Genomic DNA, 24,072 nt, shown 5'->3' with positions numbered 1-24,072 from the left:
TGCCACTAGAGGGACTTGGTCAGCTCTTGTCCCCTTGTTATTTTACCTTCAGTAATGTCTTGTTAATTTGTTAAAAACTTTATTCTAAAACTTGTTTTGGAAAATCGACTAGTCAGGTAGTGGCAGGGGAAAAATTAAAAACAACTATTTTTAATACTTCTGTGTGACTCATTCATACTTCCTGATCAAAACATTTATCCACAGAGATATTAAGTAGACTATTTTGGCAGGTATTCAGAAACACAGAAAATGAACAATCAAAAGCAGATCTTTGAAATGAACTTACATAAATGACAGAAATATCACCTAGGTTTTATTAGTCAAAATTTAGTGATGAACTAATACAAAACCTATCCTGTTTCTTAAGCAATTTTTTTTTAAGATTTTATTTATTTATTTGACAGAGAGAGACACAGCGAGAGGGGAATACAAGCAGGGGTAGTGGGAGAGGGAGAAGCAGGCTTCCCACTGAGCAGGGAGCTCGACCCTGCTGGGGTCATGACCTGAGCCAAAGGCAGATGCTTAACGACTGAGCCACCCAGGCGCCCCTAAGCAAATTTTACTTATCACCCAAATTGCTTACTAAGCAAGTATTTAACAAAAATATGCTAGTCATTATATTAAAACTATGAAGCTGCTTTCTTAACCATAATTTTTTTGACATCAGGAAGTAGCACTAGGCATGGAATGTTCTACTCTCTTACTCAGTTTAAGGCAAGGCTCTGAACAGGGCCCCCAAACAGTTATTTTTTTTGGCACTTTTTGCCTTTACCAACAAGTCAGACTCTTGAGATGGACACTTCAAAATTCCTCAATCAGCTACTCATCTGTTGTACCTAATTGTTTTCTCAGCCTCATTTATAACCTCATTCATAACTACAGCAGGAGACCAATGAACTTTTTTTCCCCCACCAAACTCTTATATTCACTATTTTCTTTCTTCAGATACTAAGTTCTACCTCCCTCTGGTACTCAGGGATTTTTTTTTTCTATCCTAAATGCTACCTTTTCTCTTGCTATATATGCCACTTTTCCTGACTCGTTGCAATATCATTGTCTTCTCTGAAAACTGCTCTGGCCTGTAATGATCTCTTTCTCCACATCTCCATAAGTACCACTGCTCTTTTCCCTTAGCTCTCACTTTTCTTTCTGGCATAGGAGAGGGACATGAGCTACTGCCTACATGTCACACAATGACTAGGGGCAAGGGAGCTGGCTGGGGGGAGTAAGGTGAAGTATATATAGTTAAAAAGAAACAAAACCTTAAGCCAATTTGATGTGCTTATGTATTTTTCACTTTTTTAAATTGTGAAAATACAGCCAGTACCTAAGTGTTCATCACAGAATTTTTGTTGTGTGCTTTATATAAGGACATCTTCCAATTGACAAGAGTCATTTCATGTTGAAACAATGTGTTCAGTTAGGTACTCAGGATTTGGAAACACTCTATATGTAGTGATTAAGTCGCAAGGCCAGCTTCAATAGCTTATATTATTCAGAATGTACAGAGGGAGATTGTTGTTAGTATTCTATAAAATCCAGTCATGATACATACCTGTGTATCTGTGAGATTGCACTCACAATCCCAGTGTGTGTGTGTGTGTGTGTGTGTGTGTGTGTGTGTGTGTGGTGGGGGAGCACTTGAAGGTGCCAAAAGCACTACTCTCTTGCTGCAGTGCTAAGGTTCTCCCTTTCATCATACATGTGGTCAAAGCTGTTCATTGAAGCATAGTTTATTGTAATTAAAGACTAGGGACTGCTTAAATAAAGATAGAGATCCACATATATTGTCATATATAAAACAATACTATACTACTGAAGGAATGAAGTAGACCTGCATAACAGTGAAACAGTCTCTGTGAGAGATTAAGGGGAAACACCACAATGCAGAGCAATAGGCCACTACCATTCTTATAAATTAAGACACCTGCATATTCACATATGCTCATACATGCATGGTCTGTCTCTGCAAGGATACATAGGTCTGCTGAGGTACTAGTAAATCAAGGGTAGGAGAGGAACTCATTTTGCACTGTTTTCTTACTGGCACTGTTTACATTTTTCTTACTACATCCATATGAATGCTACTTTTTAAAAAATGCCACAATTCCTTAGTATCTTGTGCTGCCCTGAAAAGTAGGATAGCAACTTTTGAGGCAGCATTGCTTTGAAATTCCCACTTCTCTTTTACTTCTCTTCCCCCATTCCTCACTGTCGCAAACAGTGAATTTTTATTTGGTTTGTAGGTTGGGACAGTAGTGGAAGGAACATCAGCTTTGCAGGCAGATCAGACCTGTGTCTACAGCTTACTGGCTTTTATGACTTGGGGTATGTTAACCTTTCAGAATCCTAATTTTCTCATGTAGGCTGTCGGAATGAGAATATGTATAGCTCAGAAAATAAGAAATGTACTTAAAAATATGTACTTAATGAGCTATGTAATGATTGGCATATAACAGGAACCCTAAAAATGATAATTATTTCTATTTTAATTGGATAACTAAGGGACTTGTTCACATTTTTAAATACCTGTTTTCCTAACTCTACTGAAATTGGATCATTAACATTTGTATTTACCCTGGCATGCTCCTGGGGAATATACCTAATTTTGAGTATCTTCTTGGCTCCTAGAATATTTTTTTAGTGAAATAGCTTATTTTCCCTTTTTAATCCTGTAAAGTCTTTTGTTTTTTTAATTTTTAATTTAAATTCAATTTAATTAACATATAGTTTATTATTAGTTTCAGAGGTAGAATTTAATGATCCATCAGTTGCCTCTAACAACCAGTGCTCATTCCATCAAGTGTCCTCCTTAAAGACCAACACCCCAGTTACCCCATCCTCCCCTCCATCAACCCTCAGTTTGTTTCCTATGGTTAAGAGTCTCTTATGGTTTGTCTCCCTCTCTGATTATGTCTTACTTTATTTTTCCCTCCCTCCTCCATGCTCCTTTGTTTTGTTTCTTAAATTCCATGTATGAATGAAATCATATGATAATTGTCTTTCTCTGATTGACTTAATTCATTTAGCATAATACCCTCTGGTTCCATCCATGTCTATATATATATGTACAATGTGTATATATATACATATATATGTATATATATACACACATCACACACACATTACATCTTATGTATATGTGTATATGTATTCTTTATCCATTCATCTGTCGATGGACATCTGGGCTCTTTCCATAGTTTGGCTATTGTGGACATTGCTGCTATAAACATCGGGGTGCATGTGCCCCTTTGAATCACTATGTTTGTATCCTTTGGATAAATACCTAGTAGTGTAATTGCTGGGTCGTAAGGTAGCTCTATTTGTAGCTTTTTGAGGAACCTCCATACTGTTTTCCAGAGTGGTTGCACCAGTTTGCATTCCCACCAACGGTATAAGAGGGTTCCCCTTTCTCCGCATCCTTGCCAACATCTGGTGTTTTCTCAGTTGTTCATTTAAGCCATTCTGACTGGTGTGTGGTGGTATTTCACACCTGTCAGGTGGTTTTGATTTATATTTTACTGATGCTGAGTGATGTGGAGCATTTTTTCATGTGTCTGTTGGCCATTTTTATGTCTTTGGAGAAATGTCTGTTCATGTCTTCTGCCCATTTCCTGACTGGATTTTTTGGTTTTTTTGGGTGTTGAGTTTGATAAGTTCTTTAATGGATCTTGTATACTAGCCCTTTATCTGATAAGACATTTGCAAATATCTTCTCCCATTCCATAGGTTACCTTTTAGTTTTGTCAACTGTTTCCTTTGCTATGCAAAAGCTTTTTATCTTGATGAAGTCCCAGTAGTTCATTTTTGCTTTGTTTCCCTTGGCTTTGAAGACATGTCTAATAAGTTCGGTGGCTTAGGTCAAAGAGATTGCTGCCTGTGTTCTCCTCTAGGATTTTGATGGGTTCATGTCTCAAATTTAGGTTTTTCATCCATTTTTAGTTTATTTTTGTGTATGTTGTAAGAAAGTGGTCTGGTTTCATTCTTTTGCATGTCATGGTCTAATTTTCCCAACACCATTTGTTGAAGAGACTGTCTTTATGGGTATTCTTTTCCTGCCTTGTCGAAGATTAGTTGACTACAGAGTTGAGGGTCCATTTCTGGGTTTTCTGTTGTGTTCCATTGATCTATGTGTCTATTTTTCTGCCAGTACCATACTGTCTTGGTGATGACAGCTTTGTAATACGGCTTGAAGTGTGCAACTCTGATGCCTCCAGCTTCAGTTTTCTTTTTCAACATTCCTTTGGCTATCTGGGGTCTTTTCTGGTTCCCACTGTAAAGTCTTCTAAATAAAAGTCATGTTCTTTGTCTTTCTGGATGTAAATGGGGGTTTACTCTTTTATAGTATTTTTGCATATTTGGGTAAGTATGTTGACTATAAATTATATGTTGAATATTATATATTATTTACTTTTGCATATATTTATCCAGCAGGAAAACCATGTTTTAAGCATGAGTCAGTTGTATAGATTGCAAGACAAAACTTGGTGATAATGATAATATTAGAATTCCTCTTTAACATAGATATGTTATTTAGATATAAGGTTTTCTGGAGTAATATCTGTTTTAATTTTTTTTTCTTTTTCAGCTCTATCAGTCTCACATGCCAACAAAAACAACTTGTCTGTCCTCACAAGTATCTGATGATGAACAGAAAGTGAGTATATCTTTTAAATAGATCCATATTGTACTCTGCATACCTCTAGGATTTCAAAATAACTACTAAGAGACCTGAAAGACTTTTGTTTGTACCTTGAATATAAATTAACTTTTATGTTGATTGAAATTAAAAATCAATAATGGATTGAATAGTTATTGAGTGTTTTCAGTGTCTCTTTCTTATGGGACATGAAGCAAATTAAAACTCTTAACTGCTTCCACAGCATTCAGTAGGAAGACTAGCACTGCCTTTGCTGGGCATACTTGCAGAACTTGGTGGATGGAGAGAACTCCTTTAATGACAGAGTGTAGGAAGTCGCTGGATGGCCCTGTCAGATGCCTTCCTGAGTGCGAGATCAGCCCTTAAAGGTTCTTCTAAGTGTGCCTGCATAGGAGGGATGTGTTTTGGTAATTCATGCTAAAATTTATATTTAAAAAGAGGGGTAAATTTAACTTGGTGAAAGGTGAGCTAATGATTCTTTAAATAGAAAATCGCAAATACAGGTTAAGCATCTGCCTTGGCTCAGGTCATGATCCCAGGGTCCTGAGACTGAGCCCCACATTGGGCTCCCTGCTCAGCGGAGAGCCTGCTTCTCTCTCTCCCTCTGCTGCTCCCTCTGCTTGTGCGCTCTCTCTGTCAGATAAATAAATAAAATCTTAAAAAAAAAAAACAAAAATAAAAATCGCAAATATAAGCATGGGTAATTCAATAAGATTAAATGATTTTCTTAGTTTTGTGACCATTAAGCCTCTTCTTGTTTTTCCCTCTTCCTTCACACGTGTTAAAGGCTCCATGGTTTTGATAAATTGTAGTTTGACCACCAAACTACTGTCCTTTTTATCTTTTTTTCACTCTTTGATAATAATAGTCTGCCCCATCTTTATTTTATCACCTTGCAGACCTTTGGAATTCCTCTTTATCTGCTTTCTAACACATTGCTCTGCTGAAACTGCTGTCATAGTCACTAATGCTTTAGTGACTAATCCACTGAATGGTCATTGCTTAATCCTCATTTTCTCTGGCCCCTCTTCTTCACTTTTGAAAAGCTTCTTTTAACATAATCTTACAGCTTTAGAACTAGGAGGGATTCTATAGATCATTTAGTTTGACTTTTATCTGATAAGCATGTGCTTATCAGGTAAAAACTCTAGTAAGTATTACTCTAATCTTCTTGAATACTTTCATGACTGGGAAGCATAGTGTTTCTTCTCTCTCTTAATAATAAAGACAACATACTTACATGACTAAAAGGTATTCAAAAGGTAGAAAAGAGAATATAGCATACTAGTTTTCTATTGCCCTGTAACAAATTGCCATGAATTTAGTTGATTAAAATAACACCTATTTATTAGCTCATTGTTTTGTAGGTTAGAAAGTCAGGCCAGCACAGCTGGCCTCTCTGCTCAGGGTCTCACTCAGGATGTTGGCTGGCTAGGTTCTTATCTGAGGCTCCCCTTCCAAATTCTTTCAGGCTGTTGGCAGGATTCAGTTTCTTGATGGCTGGTTGCTATCAGCTCCTAGAGAACATTCTTTTTTTTGTTTTGTTTTTTTAAGATTTTATTTATTTATTTGACAGAGAGAGACAGTGAGAGAGGGAACACAAGCAGGGGGAGTGGGAGAGGGAGAAGCAGGCTTCCTGCCAAGTAGGGAGCCCTATGCGGGGCTCGATCCCAGGACCCTGGGATCATGACCTGAGCCGAAGGCAGACGCTTAATGACTGAGCCACCCAGGCGCCCCTAGAGAACATTCTTATGTCCTTGCCATTTAGCTCTCTGTCATCCATACAAGAGGGGAGAACCCAAATGTCAAATCCTCTTCAGGTTTCAAATCTCTTTCACCTGGAAGCTCCCAGTCCTTTTTAAGGGCTCACCTGATTAGGTCAGGCCCACCCAAGATAATCTCCCTTTCTCAGGTTAACTGATTTGTGACCTTAATTACATCTACACAGTCCCTTCATAGTAGCATCTAGATTAGTGTTTGATAAAAAAAAAAATAGAAGGTGTGGGTACACGAGGGGCCATCAATCTTGGGGTCCATATTAGAATTTTACCCACCATATACAGTAAAAAGTGAATCTTTCTCACCTTTACCTCCCAGACCACTCCCTCCAAGTCCATTCCCCAGTAATAACCACTCTCAATAGTCTGTCACTACCCTTTGAAAGATTTTTATCCATATTCATATATATGAGAATATATGAAAAAATATACTTTTATTTTTTTAGTCAAATCACAGTAAATACATCACTTAGTTTTTGAGACTTACCCATGTTGTGGCATATATCAGTAGTTTTGTATTCCATTGTATGGATATACTACATTTTATTTCTCCATTCACCAATTGTTGGATATTTGGGTTGTTTCTGGTTTTTAACTATTTGGACTAAGGCTGCCAAGAACATTCATGTGTATTTTTATTTATCTTGGGTACCTACAGGTAGAGTTTTTTAGTTGTATAGTAATGTGTATTTAACTTTATAAGAAACTGCCCACTTGTTATCCAAAGTGGCTATACCATTTTGCTTTCACACCAACAAATGTATCAGCCTTTTAAATTTTTAAATTTTAGCCATTTTGGTGGGTGTTCAGTGATATCTTACTGTAGTTTTTTTTTTAAGATTTTATTTATTTATTTTTGAGAAACAGAGAGAGAGAATGGGTGAGAGCATGGTGGGGGCAGAGGGAGAAGCAGACTCCCCATTGAGCAGGGAGCCCGATGCGGGGTTTGATCCCAGGATCCTGGGATCATGACCTGAGCCAAAGGCAGACGCTTAACTGACTGAGCCACCCAGGCACCCATCTTACTGTAGTTTTAAATCACATTTCCCTAAAAACCAGTACTGTTGAGCGCTCTCTCATTTGCTCATTGGCTATTTTGTTATCTTCTTTGTGAAGTTCTATTTGAGTCCTTACCCATTTTTTTAAAAAACTGGATTGTTATTAAATCATTTGAATTCTTCATGTATTCTGAATATAAGTGCTTTGTCATGTATATATCAAATATATAATATTTTCTTTCAATCTGATTTACATATTCCTTGATCACGAGTTTTTAATTTTGATGAAGCAGACAAATAGATAATTAGATTGTCACAGTCCCACACTTCTGGCAATTGTAGCTTTACCATTAGGTAGTGTAAGTCCTTCAACTTTGTTCTTTTGCATAATTGTTGTAGTTGTTCTTAATCACCTACATTTCCATATAGATTTTAGAACCAGATTATCAGTTCCTATATTGATAGCATAGAGTTGAGTCTTGCTCTTTTATCCAGTCTGACAATTTCCTTCTTTTAACTGAAATGTTTAGACATTCATTGTCCAGAATGGTAGCCACTAGCCACATGAGGCTATTTAAATTTAAATCAGTTAAATAAAATTTAAAAATCATTTCCTCAGTTGGATTAGTCACATTTGAAGTCCTCAGTATCTGAATGTGGCTGGCTAGTGGGTCCCTGTTGCACAGCTCAGATGTAGAACACTTTTGCCATCATAGGAAGTTCTGTTGGTTATCACTGGTTTAGACCATTTACATTTAATTTAATTATAGATTTGGCTAGTTTAAGTCTGCCTGTTTGCTGCTATTTTCTTTGTCCCATTTGTTCTTTCATTTTTCTTTTTTCTATGCCTTTTGGATTAATATTTTTATGATTGCATTTCATCTTAACTATTGACTTATTGGCTATATCTCTTTGGTCTTTTATTTTTTTAGAATAGTAATTGGTGTAGGCTTTAATTTATCACACATATCTTCAAACAGTATTATACTTCATGTATAATATAGAAACCTTACAACAGTAGCTCTCCATTTCCTTTCCCATCTGTTTGCTGTCACTGTCATACATTCTGCATCTCTGTGATTACAGATTCTGCAATACATTCTTCTTGTTATTGCTTTAAACAATCATATTTTCAAGAAATTAAAACTAATAAAAAAATTCTCTTACAATTACCCACATTTCTACCTTTCTGGCAATTTTTATTTCTTTTTGTACATATGATGTCATTTTCCTTTCTCTTGAATAACTTTTAACATTGCTTATAGTATAGGTCTGCTCTTAGTGAATTTTTTCAGATTTTTTTTTTTTTTGTCTGAAGATGTTTTCCTTTGGCTTTCATTTATGAACGATATTTTCATTGGATATAGAATTCTAGGTTGTCATTTTTTTTCTTTTGCATTTTATTGATGTTGTGTTGTCTTATGCTTTGGTTGTTGTTTATGAGAAACCTGTAGTCATTTTATATGTTTCACTAGTGTGTAGTATGTCTCCCCATATTTGGTTGCTCGTGAAGTTTTTCTTTATCTTTGTTTTGAAACATTTTGCTCTAATGTACCTAGTTGTGGGTTGCTCTGGATTTTTCCTGTTTGTAGTTTGCTAAAATTCTTGGATCTCTTAGTTCATGTTTAGAAAATTGGAAAATTTTCAGTCACTATCACTTGGATATTTCCTTCCCCTCTGCAGTCTCTCCCCATCTTTTCTACATGGCATTCCAATTACAGGTATGTAAGACCATTTGATACTGTCCCACGGGTTTTTTGGACTCTAAGTTTTATCTTTTCTATAAGAGATTTTTAGCTTGGATTGATAAAGATGTTTAACTTGGTTATAGCTATTGAACAAGTCTTTCCTTCCATTGTTTGATCTGCTGTTAATTCTGTTCAATATGTTTTTTATTTCAGATGTTGCGTTTTTCCTTCTAGGAATTCCATTTGTTGCCTTTTGTTGTTGAGAGCTTTGATATCTCTCTTGTAATTCGCCACCCATTATACCTATCTCCTTTTCCTGTAGAAGAAGAGGATATTTTTTCTTCTTCAGCATATTTATCATAGTTATTTTAAAGTTCTTATCAGCTGATTCAATATCTGGTTAATTTGTGGATCTTTTTCTGTTGACTTTTTCCCCCTGACCATGAATCACATTTTTCTGCTTCTTCCTCTGTAGTAATTTTTTATTGTATAGTAGATGTTGTGGATGATACATCATAGAGGTGTTGGATTCTGATTTCTTCTTCTGAAGAGTGTTGACCTTGGTTCTAGCAGGCAGTAAATTACTAGCTTCTTGCATTGTTCACGTTGAGTCTTGGTTATACACTTTGTTAGGGCAGATCTATTTCATTTGTGTGCTAGGGAACATTTCTGATTCCTGGGATGTGATCCTTACTCCTAAAATGTCCATATAGGTTTTTGGTGGAAAGCCTGAAATGTTTATTAAGCCCCTTTAACTTACAGAGTTAAAATTCAAGCTGTCCAGGATGGCATTCTTGAAAACTCTACATAGCTCCTTCCAATTTCCATTTCCCCCTTGCTAGGCTCTTTGTGTTTCCCCTGTTCTTGTGCAGTTCAGCAGTCAGCCAGAGATTTGAGGGGAGTGTACTTGCAGATTTTGGACTCCCTCCTTTCTGTAATTTCTTCTTCAATTTTCAGCTGATCTACCTGCCCTTATTTCCAACTTCTCAACCCAGTAAGACTACCACTTCCATCCTGAGGTCTGTCTTCTTTGAGCAGCAGTAACTGGGGTATGCCCTCAGAAAGACGTGGAAAATGTGCATCTCACTTTACATGGTTCCTACTCCCAAGAGACCTCCACTGTCTGTTGGCCTTTGGTTGCACTCCATTGACTTGGAAGAATAGATTATAATTGTTATTAGCAGTGACATAAGTTACTCTGCCATTACTGGGAACTGAAACTGTAATTTTCTATTGTACTTTTTTCATGCGACATTTTAATGTAAAATTTAAGTTACTAAATACTTATCATAAGCATCTATAATAACTTTAAACATTCCATTTCATGAATGACTCTGCCATAGTTTACATGAGTATTTTCCTAATTTTTGGAAATCAGGTATTTGAATGAAGAGAATAAGAAATGTGTATGTGTTTTCAGGGTCTGGAAACAGGTTTCTCACAAATTTACTTAACATAGTTGTATCTTGGTGAAGGTCTAATGATCATAAAATCTTTAGTTTCTTTGGTAAAGTATATTTATCCTTTCAAATGTGCCTATGTCCTATTTTAGTAAGTTTTTTGTTTTTAATTTTAATTAAAAATTTTAATTTTTTAAATTAAATTAAATTTTAAATTAAAACAATTAAAATTGTTTTAAATTATTGCCATTGTCTTTGTTTTCCTTTAGCAAAAAAAAGAAAATATTCGTTCTTTAACTATGTCTGGCCATGTTGGTTTTGAGAGTTTGCCTGATCAGCTGGTCAATAGATCCATTCAGCAAGGCTTCTGTTTTAATATTCTCTGTGTGGGTAAGTGCCAAACTCTTCCTCTAAATTATTCCTTTATATTCCTTGTGTTCTCTTCACTCTTGGAAGCAGTATGATGCTCATGTTATTAATTTGAGATCATGATTGCAGGTTTTTTTCAGTTACTTAAATTCTGTCAGTTTTGTTTTTCTTAGCTGTACTGCTTTAAACTTTTTTGTTTAAACATTTCAGTGCTTTCTTCAGAGTTCTGAGTAACTTAGCGTACATATTCACTTTTATATTCTGCTAATGACTCAGTGGACCAGCCTTAACTTGTATGTCTTTCATAGACAACTCAGCATTTGGAATGTTTGAAATATTTGGAATCCTTGAAACCAGTCTAAGAGTTCTATTTTTTCTCATTTGTCCTCTGCACCTGTGAAGATGTACCTTTGTTTCTTTCAGGGGAGACTGGAATTGGAAAATCAACGCTGATTGACACATTGTTTAATACTAATTTTGAAGACCATGGATCCTCACATTTTTACCCACATGTTAGACTTAAAGCCCAGACGTATGAACTCCATGAAAGTAATGTTCGATTGAAATTGACCATTGTGAATACAGTAGGATTTGGTGACCAAATAAACAAAGAAGAGAGGTACATGTTTTCTTATTGTAATCGTTTTATTTCAAGACAGTTGTCTTGTCCCATGAGCCATGATTTGGTTTTCTACTCTGGAAATTCATACCTTTTCCTCCCAGACTTTAACTTTTTTTTTTTTTTAATAAATCAGCAATGTTTTATTCTTAACAAATTGACATTTTTCTGTCCAGTTGTCTTAATTTTTTTTTAGCATAATTTGACTCACATTATTGAAATGTGTACTTTGACAAAAATTATTTTAATTATTTCCTCACATGCTAGTTTGGTGTATAATAAATGATTTGTACTAATTTTGAGGCAGGACTTATTTTGTTGAGGGGAAAAAAGTAAGACATACAATGGCAAATATATAATGGCCCAATCCATGGTGCATGAATTTTTCTGTGTGTGAAATTCTAAGCAAGATAGTGAAATTGTTACTTATATTTTATATTATGTCATTCTTTCTCCTATGGTATTATAAAGAATGATTATAGACTGTGTATGAAATTTAAAATATGAAACAGGGAAATAGTTTGGGGTTAAGCAATAACTTCTTGTTGTTTTTCCTTTTTGAAATTCATATACTTTCATTGTTAGAGGTAATTTTTTAATTTCCTGAAAGTTTGCTTTAGAGGGGAAATAGTTTGCATAATTGATTCCCTTTATGTGACTTAATGTTGGCATTTCAGCACATTTATGTGGACTTTCTCGAAGAAGCAGATTAGTGATAGAGTCGAAGGCCTGTGACATGTTGCTTTAAATCTTCATAATTTCCTTATAGTTTTCAGTGTAGAGATCTTATAACAGCTTTACTTAAATTTATTCTTAGATATTTGGCGTATTTGATGCTCTCATAGATGATATCTTTTAGAAATATTTCATTTTCTATTTGGTGTATAGAAATATAATTGATTTTGCATACAGTGACTTTTGTAAATTCTCTGATTAATTCCAGCAATTCATCTCTAAATTTGTGTAGATTTTCTATGTATGTATAATAGTGTAATCTATGAATAATGACATTTATATATTTTTTTCAGTTCTTTTGTTTCTTTTAAAATAAGTTTTATTGGGGCTCCTGGGTGGCTCAGTCATTAAGTGTCTGCCTTCAGCTCAGATCATGATCCCAGGGTCCTGGGATCGAGCCCCTCATTGGGCTCCCTGCTCGGTGGGAAGCCTGCTTCTCCCTCTCCCACTCCCCCTGCTTGTGGTCCCTCTTTCGCTGTGTCTCTCTCTGTCAAATAAATAAATAAAATCTTTTAAAAAAATAAGTAAGTTTTATTGATGTATAATTTACACAGAATAAAATGCACTTTTTTTTAAGTGTACAATTCAGTTAATTTTGACAAATACATAGTTTTGTAACTACCACCATGATTATAACATAGGAAATATCCATAGTCTTGGGTTCTTTCCTCACATGTATGTGCAGATTAGTGCTTCACCACAGACTGGAGGGAAGCGCTGTCTGTCTAGATCATTAGCACTTCTGTTGAAGCAGCTGCCTTCTATTCAGTGTTCTTGCCTACAAATTCTAGTTGCCTTGGCCTCCTTGAACTCCTGTTTCTGTCTCCTCAACTGGGTGAGTCCGCCAGGCTCTGTGCTCTTTTGTGCTGTGCCCTGGAAACTTGTCTTCAGGCAGTAAGCTGGGAGAATCATAAAGCTTTCCTCATTTATTTCCCTTCTCAATGAACACAGTTTTATTCTGCCTGTTGTCTAATGTCTGAAAGCCTTTTTTGTGTATTTTATCCAAGTTTCTAGTTGTTCATAGTGGGAGAGTAAATCTAGTCCCAGTTACTTCTTTATGGCTGAAGACAATTTTAATTTTTCTTTCTTCCATTTTTAAAACCTGATTGCACTGGGTAGGACTTACAGTATTATGTTGGATAGTCAGTGGTATTAGTGGGTATCTTTGCCATGTCCTCATGCAAAGGGAAAGCTTTATTTTTACCATTTATTATGCTTGCTTGCTTTTGTTTTTTTAAGTTGGAATGAGGAAGTTCCATTGTATTACTAGTGAGAGTTTTATTTTTTATCATGAAAAATATTATCAGATATTTTTTGTTTTTGCATTCTGTAGAGAAGATTGTACATTTTCTTCTTTAATCTTTAACAAGATGAATTTTAGTAACTGATTTTTCATTGGCAAATTAGCCTTCAATCTTGAATACCATTTTGTATTCTTTTTATATTATGCATAAAATTAGAGTTATTTTTCCCTAAAGTGATTGGTGGAACTCACTAATAAAACCATTTCGGCCTGGAGTTTTCTGAGGTTTTTAATTGCTAACTAATATTCTTTAATGATTATAAGCCTATTTAGAGTAGTGTCTCGAGACAGTTGGAATACTAGTGTTCCAAGAATCTGTCCATTTCATCCAAATTTTCAAAGATATTTACTTAAAATATTTGATAATATATTCCTAATATCTTTTTATTGTTTACATCATCTGTGACGATATCTGCATTTCCTTTTCTGATTCTGGTTATTTGTGCTTGTTTTCTTTTCCTTTGATCAGTCTCAACAAAGCTTTGTTAGTCTGCTTTTTTTCAAAATTTGACTTTATTATTTGTCCTTTCAATTTTATATTTTTTTTCCTACTTATTTCTGCTCTTACACCTATAATTACCTGTCTTTGGGTTTTGATCTAATTTTCTCTAATTTCTCATTGATTCTCAGCCTTATGCGGTACTTACTGATGTTTGTTTTTTTCCTTTGGTTCTCATTCATTGTGCTTTTTTTCTTATATGCTTGGTTATTTTTTTATTATAGTTCTCATGGTCTTTGGAAAAGTTTTTGCGGAGATACTTTGAGGTCTAAGATGAAGTTGTCTTCCTTTGAACAGATTTGGATATGCTTATGTTAGGCCCCTGTTGGCTTTAATATACTCTGAGGATCCTTAAACTCATTTCATGGCTCAGGGTTCTCAGCATCAAAGAGGCATTGTGATCCTGGGCTGTGGATATGTGTGAGAGCAGACCTGTGGCTTCAAGTTCTCAAGGACTTTTTTTACCCCTTTCCTTTTATTTTCCCTGCTTCATTTAGTGCCAGGGCAACCTTTCCTATAGAAACTTGGGGAGAGGGGAGGAATTGTAGGTTAATTTCTAGTTCATTCTTACCCTGAAGGTGTGGCTTTTAGGATCTCAATTCAGTTTCTTAATAGATTCCTACCTGTGTGGGCCCTGGGCTTTGATTTTTTTCCTTCTTGTCCTGTGAGTCCTTCAGAAGTGAAGCTCAAGAACTAGATTGACAAGTGGCCTCAGGACGAAACTAGCACTGATGCTTTTAGTGCAGGGGTTAGTAAACTCTTTTTGTAAAGTGTTAGATAGTAAATATTTCAGACTTTGCGGGACATATGTTTTCTGTCCAAACTACTCAACTCAGCCATTGTAGCACAAAGCAGCCATAGGCAATACATACACCCGTGAACAGAGCTGTGTGATACAGGCATCATCTGGACTTGGCCCATTTACTGACCCCTCCTCTAGTCCTCTGCTCACCTCTCTCAGGCTCCACTCTCTCTTCAGTTTTTTTAAATTTTATTTTATTATGTTATGTTAGTCACCATACATTACATCACTAGTTTTTGATGTAGTGTTCCATGATTCATTGTTTGCGTATAACACCCAGTGCTCCATGCAGTACGTGCCCTCCTAAATACCCATCACCAGGCTAACCCATCCCCTCATCCCCCTCCCCTCTAGAACCCTCAGTTTGTTTCTCAGAGTCCATAGTCTCTCATGGTTCGTCTCCCCCTTCGATTTCCCCCCTTCATATTTCCCTTCCTACTCTCTCTTTTTTTTTTTAAACATATAATGTATTATTTGTTTTAGAGGTACAGGTCTGTGATTCATCAGTCTTACACAATTCACAGCACTCACATAGCACATACCTTCCCCAGTGTCCATCACCCAGCTACCCCATCCCTCCCACCCCCCACCACTCCAGCAACCCTCAGTTTGTTTCCTGGTATTAAGAGTCTCTCAGGTTTGTCTTCCTCTCTGGTTTCATCTTGTTTCATTTTTTCCTCCCTTCCCCTATGATCCTCTGTCTTGTTTCTCAGATTCCTCCTATCAGTGAGATCATATGATACTTGTCTTTCTCTGATTGACCTATTTTGCTTAGCATAATACCCTCTGGTTCCATCCATGTCGTTGTAAATGGCAAGATTTCGGGGTTTTTTTGATGGCTGCATAATATTCCAGTGTGTGTGTGTGTGTGTGTGTGTGTGTGTGTGTGTGTGTGTGTGTGTGTGTGTGTGTGTGTGTATATATATACACCACATCTTCTTTATCCATTCATCTGTTGATGGACATCTTGGCTCTTTCCATAGTTTGGCTATTGTAGACATTGCTGCTAAAACATTGGGGTGTTCATACCCTTTTGGATCACTACATTTGTATCTTTGGGGTAAATACCCAGTAGTGCAATTGCTCGGTTGTAGGGTAGCTCTATTTTCAACGTTTTGAGGAACCTCCATACTGTTTTCCAGAGTGGCTACACCAGCTTGCATTCCCACCAACAGTGTAGGAGGGTTCCCCTTTCTCTGCATCCTCACCAACATCTGTTGTTTCCTGACTTGTTAATTCTAGCCATTCTGACTGGTGTGAGGTGGTATCTCATTGTTTCTCTTCAATTTTGACCTGATTAATTCCTTATCACTTTATGAATACTTGGAGGTTTTTAAGGAGGTGGTTTTTATATTTTAAGCCATTGTCTTTTGTTTCATTGGAAGACCGAGTATGCAGTGTATTAGAAATGGAAACCTAGGGCAAATTACTATGGAAGAACTCCTAATGGTATGCTATTTATTTAGCAGAAAATGTTTTGGTCTTCATTTATGACAAGTATAATGCAGCACAGGTAGAGGACCATTTATGGCTATTAGGTCATAAAATGGGTCATGTTACTGATCTCTTTCAGGTCATTAATAAATGCTTCTTTGGATTTTTTTTTATGTTAAATATGTACTTACAGATTAAGTTTTACTATTTTATTATTTTGGGGAGGGAATCATGTTGGATCACATTTAGACAAGTTTCCCAAGGATAGTGTTCCTGATAGTGAATGCTTGTGTTCCTAATACTCGTATAAGATACTGTCTCTGTCCTCACATTGTTTACCATCTGCATGGGAAGAATAAGGTATTCCATGAGATTAAAAGAGGTGATGATCTTTAAGGACTAGAAGGATCAGGCAACTTTATGGAAGAATTCAGTTCTATGCACACATATTGAGTACCTCAGCTGCACAAAGTACTGCTCCCTTTGGGCTACAAAGATAATTACAAAAGTGTCCAGGGAATTTGACAGAGGAACTATTTGCTATTATTTTCACTTGGAAAGCCAGATTTACTTAATAAGAATAGTTAAGAGTAGAAAGTTGAATTGTGTAGACAGTTTTTAGTATATCAGAATGAAGTGGAACATCCACAAACTAAGATGAATGCCCATGCACATGCAGTGTGATATGATTGGCATCTTGAAAGATGAATAGAATGAAAGAGCTAGTGGGAAAATGGCATGCCAGGAGGAGAAGTGATCTAAGCAAGGACGCAGAGCATAGAGTGTGTGTGCCTTTCTTTTGTTTGTAATTAAACAAAGATAAAATCATGCCTGCATTACTAGTTACTTTCATTTGATGTACGCCTTTCCTCCTTACTTTGTTGCTGTTCTTCATGCCTTAATGAATCAGACTTAAGCAAGGAGTCATAGAATTTGACTTAAATATCTTTTAAGTTATTAGTTCTCATGCCTTTTCTCAGTTAAATAATATGTCCAGTTTGGTTATAGTTAAGTGCCTGGCCTCATTCAGCAGTCTGACAAGTATGGGAACCCTTATCAGAAAGGGGTGCAGTGTATGAATGAATGTGAGAATGACTCCATGTACGTTCATTCAGTTTCTATAAAGCAATTTAAAGTACAGGTTATACTGATGGTTTTGAAGTACTATCTTTGTGCATGCATATTCTGTGAAATTTACTTTATTACTAAAGTTCTCTGTTTAGCAAAGATAGTAGCTGTTTATTAATTGGTAAAAATATAGATCTCACACCTTAGAATTACATAAATACCTTACTAAGGTAGAGTGAATATGCTGTATTAAATACTTTAATACTTATTTTTTCAGCTACCAACCGATAGTTGACTACATAGATGCTCAGTTTGAGGCCTATCTCCAAGAGGAGCTGAAGATCAAGCGCTCTCTCTTTAACTACCACGATTCTCGCATCCACGTGTGCCTCTACTTCATCTCCCCTACAGGTCACTCTCTGAAGACACTGGATCTCTTAACAATGAAGAGCCTTGACAGCAAGGTGGGCTTGGAAAAGGACTCAATTTATCATGCTTTAATATTTATTTTGAACTATTAAATCCCTTTATAATATGTATATGTATTTTAATTTTTATTCTGTGCATTTTTAAAACATTTGATAAGTTTTAATCTTAGGTTATTTTCCAGAGAAATTCAGTTTGGAAGATGAGCTGCAAAGAAAATACATTAACAAAACTTTAGTCCTTTTTTTAGTGATTAAATTGCATGCCAGAATTTATTTGACACTAATTTTACTTTATGACGCTGGTGAGAAGAATTTCGTTGACAAAGATTAAGGTCTAATGTTTCATCATGTGTTATAATAAATTATGTTTTAATTTGAACCATACCAAGAAAACCTATTTTTGAATTTCTGAGCCAAGGAGTAATATATAAATTCAGGGAGCTATAAAAAAATAATATCTACAAATTAACTTACCTTTTTTAGCTCTGTAAAAGGTGTTTGAAGACTACTATCTTGTACTAAAAAAACTAATTTTCTGATAACCTCTGATGGTGTGAGAAATGCAGCTTTCATTATCCTGGCTAATGATTTTATGAGATAGGATTCAAGAGAAAGGGCATTCTGGCCAGTACTACTTTCTATATAGAAATCAGTAGGGAAAGCATAAAGCTGCCAGTGAAGTTGTGATTGAATTTTGGCTAGTTGCACAGTCCCCTGGCTTTAGCAAAAACTTGATGAAGCTTACATTATAGTCTACTCATTTGCTCAGATGTTATAACCATTTATCCATATTCTTATAGTTGAGCGATTATATGGAAGCTCATAAAATCAACATAAAACCAAGTGTGTGCGAGTTTGTCTTAGCTAGACAGAAGCAACATGATGTAATCTGTATAAACAGAATAGAATTTGGTGTCAGTGGAGGCTGGTTTTAAATACTGGCTCTGTCACTTAATAGCTTTGTGTTCTTTGGCAAGTTTCTATAGTCTCCTGAGCCTCAGTTTCCTCACATCTAAAATAAAAAATTAAGGAGAATAATACCTACATCAGGGGGCAGATGTGAGTGTTAATTAAATTGATAGCTTGTCTTTTGTTCCTAAAAGCAGAATACTCCACTGCTTGACATGAAAGTTACCTTATGCAAACAGTGACAGGTTACCATCAGTGTGAAACATCTTTTTCCCTCCCCCCAATATACAAATAAACATATGTATAGCTTTCAGTGTAGCTTTCAGTCTGTGATGTACACTCCCAGCCTAATTATAGTGATATTCTTGGCTAGGAATGCCTGAGGTGCTCCCCCCAACTATATTATTCATAGCAAGCCCCACAGACATCCTCCCCAGGGCCAGTGTCATGGCTGGGCCAGCCCTTGTGGCTCTTACTACAATCTTAGGATACACTTCAGCCAGATACCATCAGGGAGCTTTGAAGAACAAGGTCTATATTACTTACAGGTCCTGGAGGGTACATAGCATGCTGAAGGGCCACACAATGAGGTCGAGTGTGAACCTGGGCTCTGCCTTTATTAGGGTTGAGGGTTGGGTGTCTAGGGTTTCATAAGTTCACTCTTTATTGGCAGATTTAAAGCATAAGAGTGGGATTAGGGCATGCTCAAGTGGTCAGTTATCCAGGTCACCCAGGTTTTTTAAAAGGGGAACGTTATGGGTGGGGGTGGCTTTGTGCCTTATTCATTTGCTTAGTAGCTGTGTCATACGGCTGGCAATATGTTTATTCGACATGGATGTCTTTGAAATGAGTACCTTGACAATCAAAAGCTTAATGTCAGACACTTACACTACAGTGTGGTTTTGCTATTTATTGTGGAAGCAATTTTAAGTTATTAACTTGGCATAATTTATTGACAATCTAAGTATATAATGAAACCAAGAACTGGGCATCAAATTTTTATGTACTTTAATTTAGCCTGAAAGCTGGTAAGTTTTCATGGGTAGATGAAAAAATCTTTATCTCCTGTGGAGCATATTTATAAGACTAATAAATCGAATATACACAGTAAGTCAGTGTGAAATTGGAGAAGAGCAAGAAATTTAGAATAGAATTGATTTTTACTTTTCCTTCTGAAAATTACATTGATAATTCACTCTCTTGATACTAGTTAGCCTGAAATTTTTCACTAAAACCAACTAAATAACCAAAAAAAAAAAAAAAAAAAAAAAAAAACCAACCAACCACAAACCTACAAACCCTTAGATTTGCGGAGACATCAATCTTTTGTGGGACAAATGTTGTAAAGTTAGTCTTCATGACCCCACATTTTTTCCTCTCTGGCCAGTGATAGGATTTTAAGGCTGAGAAAGTCATGAACACTTTCAATTGGTATTCATAAAATTTCCTTCCTTCAACATCTAGGTAGGGGTCTCTCACACAGGGTGCAGATTGGATGGAGTCATTGGGGAGGGGATCTGCCAAAATGAGAGGCAGAAGGAGAAACTCGCCTGCTTCCTGGTTTTGCCGAGGGATCAGTTACCCTGATTATTTAGTGCTTAGATTATTAAGAAATAAAAAATACTTAGTGAATTAAGCAGGCGATCTCGGCTTCCTGCTTACATTTTGTATGTGATAGAATTATAAGAGACTTTGAGAAAGAGAAGAAAATACAAGATTTCTAACCCTAAATTCAGACGTAAGATTAATCTTATAAGAACTCTGCTTTTTAAAAGCAGTTACTATTAAGGCCAGCATCTGTAGTAATGATTGTGTAGGGGAATATGGTGATAGTGACAGCCAGAGATGATCTAGGTTAGGAGTTGGCAAGCTTTTTCTGTGAAGAACCAGGTAGTAAATACTTTAGGCTTTATAGGCCATATGGTCTCTGAGGTAACTACTTATCTCAGCTATTGGAGAATGAAAGTGGCTCTGGATAATATGTAAATTAATGGGTGTAGCTGTGTTCTAGTAAATATTTATATCAACAGACAATGAGCTGGACCATAGTTTATTCATCCCCTGATCTAGGTTAAGGAAGTTTGTCAGAGACTGAGTGGTTTTGAATGCAAAAACTACAGAATTAAAAAATAAATCCTCAATTATGAGATTTTGTTTTTCTTTGTTGTCGATAGGTGAACATTATACCAGTGATTGCCAAAGCAGATGCAATTTCTAAAGCTGAATTACAGAAGTTTAAGATCAAGCTCATGAGTGAATTGGTTAGCAACGGTGTTCAGATATATCAATTTCCAACAGACGATGAAACTATTGCTAAAATCAATGCTTCAATGAATGTAAGCTCCTAGTTGAATGTTAATTCTGTTTACATGTGAAAAGAGTAACTTGTGACATTCCTACTAACACTTTCACTTGTGTCTTCTAAAAAGACTTCACACAAGGTGAATTTTCAAAAGTTCAGTATAGGAAAATGTTTTATTTTCTAGAGTTGGAAAAAATATATGAGAATATATTTTTGAGCATATTTTCTTTCCTCTACTTTCACCTAAATAAAATGATACATTGGTGAGGCTGGGATACTCCTTTTGTGGCACCATACTTACTAATTGCCTTAGAAAGATGCCTTTTATCCTGTCTTTAAAAAACATGTGGGGCGCCTGGGTGGCTCAGATGGTTAAGCGTCTGCCTTCAGCTCAGGTCTTGATCCCAGGGTCCTGGGATCGAGTTCCGCATCGGGCTCCCTGCTAGGCGGGGAGCCTGCTTCTCCCTCTGCCTCTGCCTCTCTCTCTCTGACTCTCATGAATAAATAAATAAAACATTTAAAAAAATAACAAAAACAAAAATAAAAAACATGTGAAGTCTTTATATTCTCCCTCAGAATGCTTTGGAATCTTAGAGTCCTTAAGGGTATCTTTCTAATTTGATATTTAAGCTCAGTGTCCCTTACAGTGTCACATGTACATATTAAACATTCACATAACTTTTCATTTAATACGACTAAAGATGGCTAAGTTCTTTGTGATACTTTCTTCAGGCTACTAAATTTCTTAAATATCTGGTTATATTTTGAAGTGTCAACTGGTTTTGACTTAACCATATGTTCTTGTGGGAGATATTAACCTCCCTGAGACTGTTAACTACAAAATTGGGTTAATACGTACAGTTGGGTTGTTGTGAGGATATAGTCTTTGTTCACTGCCCAACACAGTGACATTCAGTTAACTGTTCATGCCATGTCTCCTTTTCCTTTTCTGATTTTTCATTAAGATACTTTAAAAAAAGCTGACTAATGTAAATGAAGTGATCTCAATACCTATGTGTTATATTGTCTTTAGATCTAATTTTATTTTTTGTGCCCACTTGGAATAATTTTTCAGAAAGGGACAATTAAGACACCAAATGTCAATTATTAAATATTAAACATAATACTTAAAACTTTTACATTAGACTTTTCTCCTATATTAATCCTCAGCTTCAGACGGACCAGTCTACTCACTGTTCTCTACATCTAGCTATTATGTATTTGTTCAAAATCTTCTCCTTACGTAAGTTAGTTCTTACTCTCCTTGATCCATCTCTGGTTTGGGTTATATCTTTCTGACCTCAGTGATCCCTTACTCCTCTAAGTTTATGTAACATTTACTACCTTTAGCACTAGTTTGGGACTTAAATATTACTTTGTATTAGTATAATATATCTGTGCACACACTAAATATAGATACATATTTTAGTTATTTATTTTGTGTGTGTGAGTGGGTGTATGTGTGTAATTTCCTCAACATTATTTTTGTCTTTTAAGGCAAAAATTCTTTTTAAATTTTTTTTTATAGATTTTATTTATTTATTTGAGAGAGAGAATGAGATAGAGAGAGAGCATGAGAGGGAAGAGGGTCAGAGGGAGAAGCAGACTCCCTGCTGAGCAGGGAGCCCGATGCGGGACTCGATCCCGGGACTCCAGGATCATGACCTGAGCCGAAGGCAGTCGCTTAACCAACTGAGTCACCCAGGCGCCCTTAAGGCAAAAATTCTATACTAGAATTTTTTTTTATTCTTATAGCATGATACCTATAGCATATGGGGGATGCTCAATGAGTAATTTTCTTTACAGGGCCTGAAATTTACTTTTATAGAACAGTTGGCACATATTCACTGCCAAGTTTTAAAATTGGAGGTATAGGGGCACCTGGGTTGCTCAGTTGGATAAGCATCTGCCTTTGGCTGAGGTCATGATCCCAGGGTCCTGGGATCAAGTCCTGCGTCAGGCTCCTTGCTTAACAGGGAGCCTGCAGCTCCCCCTGCTTGTGCTCTCTCTCTGACAAATAAATAAGTAAAATCTTAAAAAAATAAAATAATTTTAAAATAAATAAAATCAGAGGCATAGCAGATCATTTGATTTTAATAACTTTGTTATTTAGTAAATTTTCTCTAATGACTGTTACTTTCATAAAACTTTTTTAGTTGGTCATTTATCACAATAGCGTGAGATATGATTCGGTATCATGGTTCCTTTCCAGGGACATTTGCCGTTTGCTGTTGTAGGAAGTATGGATGAGGTAAAAGTTGGAAATAAGATGGTCAAAGCTCGCCAGTACCCTTGGGGTGTTGTTCAAGGTAAATGAGATGAATGATGACTAGGAATATGTTTGTCACCTAACAGTCTGAAAGTTGCATTCAGTGCATTCTCTTGAGTTGATGCTTATTTTGGGTTATGATTTGGTTATCAGAAGAGTGGATTGTGGTCTGTTTTGGCCAAGTATGTGGAGGCTGGGCAGAGCTTCCCCATTTTCTCCATTATACCACACACATTTTGTGCCTGGTATGCCAAGACATTCAGAAAGTGGGAAGCACTAGTCAGAACAGAATTTGAGTATAAATACTAGTGTTTAGACATGATATATAAATTAATTACTAGGTAATTCTAGGCACAATAAACCATTTTGTACATTTATGTATTTCTAATCATCAAAGTATTGCCAACTATTTCCAAAACAAACTAGTCAGCCAATTAAAAAATTTTAGGATTGATGATCCTAAAAAATTTAGGATCATTGTAATGAATAAGTAATTAGTACTATCTGGTTCATTCATTTACTTGTGGTGCTATTACTGGGGAATGCATTACCCCTACTAGTACTGGTTTCCCAATACTGCTGCTTTTTTAAATTGACAGATTTGTAGTTAATAAAAAATATTAACAAAACTTAACATTTTTAATATATAAAAAATACAAAAATAGTAATTGTACTTAAAACTATTGGTTACAGTTACACAATTATTTGTAGTCTTCTGGTCACCATAACCCTAGAAGGGCCATGTAAGGAGAACTAAGTGTATTTATTCACTAATCTTGAATGGTGTCAAACACAGCATCATAAATGTGGC

At 35.9% G+C, this 24,072-nt stretch overlaps 1 protein-coding gene across 2 annotated transcripts in view; it reads left to right on the top strand.

Moving 5' to 3' along the window:
* SEPTIN10 (septin 10) overlaps positions 1–24,072 on the top strand; it is a 57,981-nt gene that overhangs the window by 18,485 nt on the left and 15,424 nt on the right. For both annotated transcript variants that reach the window (XM_028095787.2, XM_088026229.1), the window contains exons 2-7: positions 4,589–4,657; positions 10,794–10,914; positions 11,317–11,512; positions 17,631–17,817; positions 20,865–21,026; positions 23,205–23,301. In XM_028095787.2, coding sequence (XP_027951588.1) covers positions 4,589–4,657; positions 10,794–10,914; positions 11,317–11,512; positions 17,631–17,817; positions 20,865–21,026; positions 23,205–23,301 — 832 coding nt within the window. The remainder of the gene's footprint in view (positions 1–4,588; positions 4,658–10,793; positions 10,915–11,316; positions 11,513–17,630; positions 17,818–20,864; positions 21,027–23,204; positions 23,302–24,072) is intronic.

Source organism: Eumetopias jubatus, unplaced genomic scaffold, assembly GCF_037043125.1.
Source record: "Eumetopias jubatus isolate StellerSeaLion01/CBP00866 unplaced genomic scaffold, mEumJub1_p1.0 scaffold_9, whole genome shotgun sequence".
Classification (NCBI taxonomy): domain Eukaryota; kingdom Metazoa; phylum Chordata; class Mammalia; order Carnivora; family Otariidae; genus Eumetopias; species Eumetopias jubatus.
This window is presented reverse-complemented; position numbering and strand designations above follow the sequence as displayed.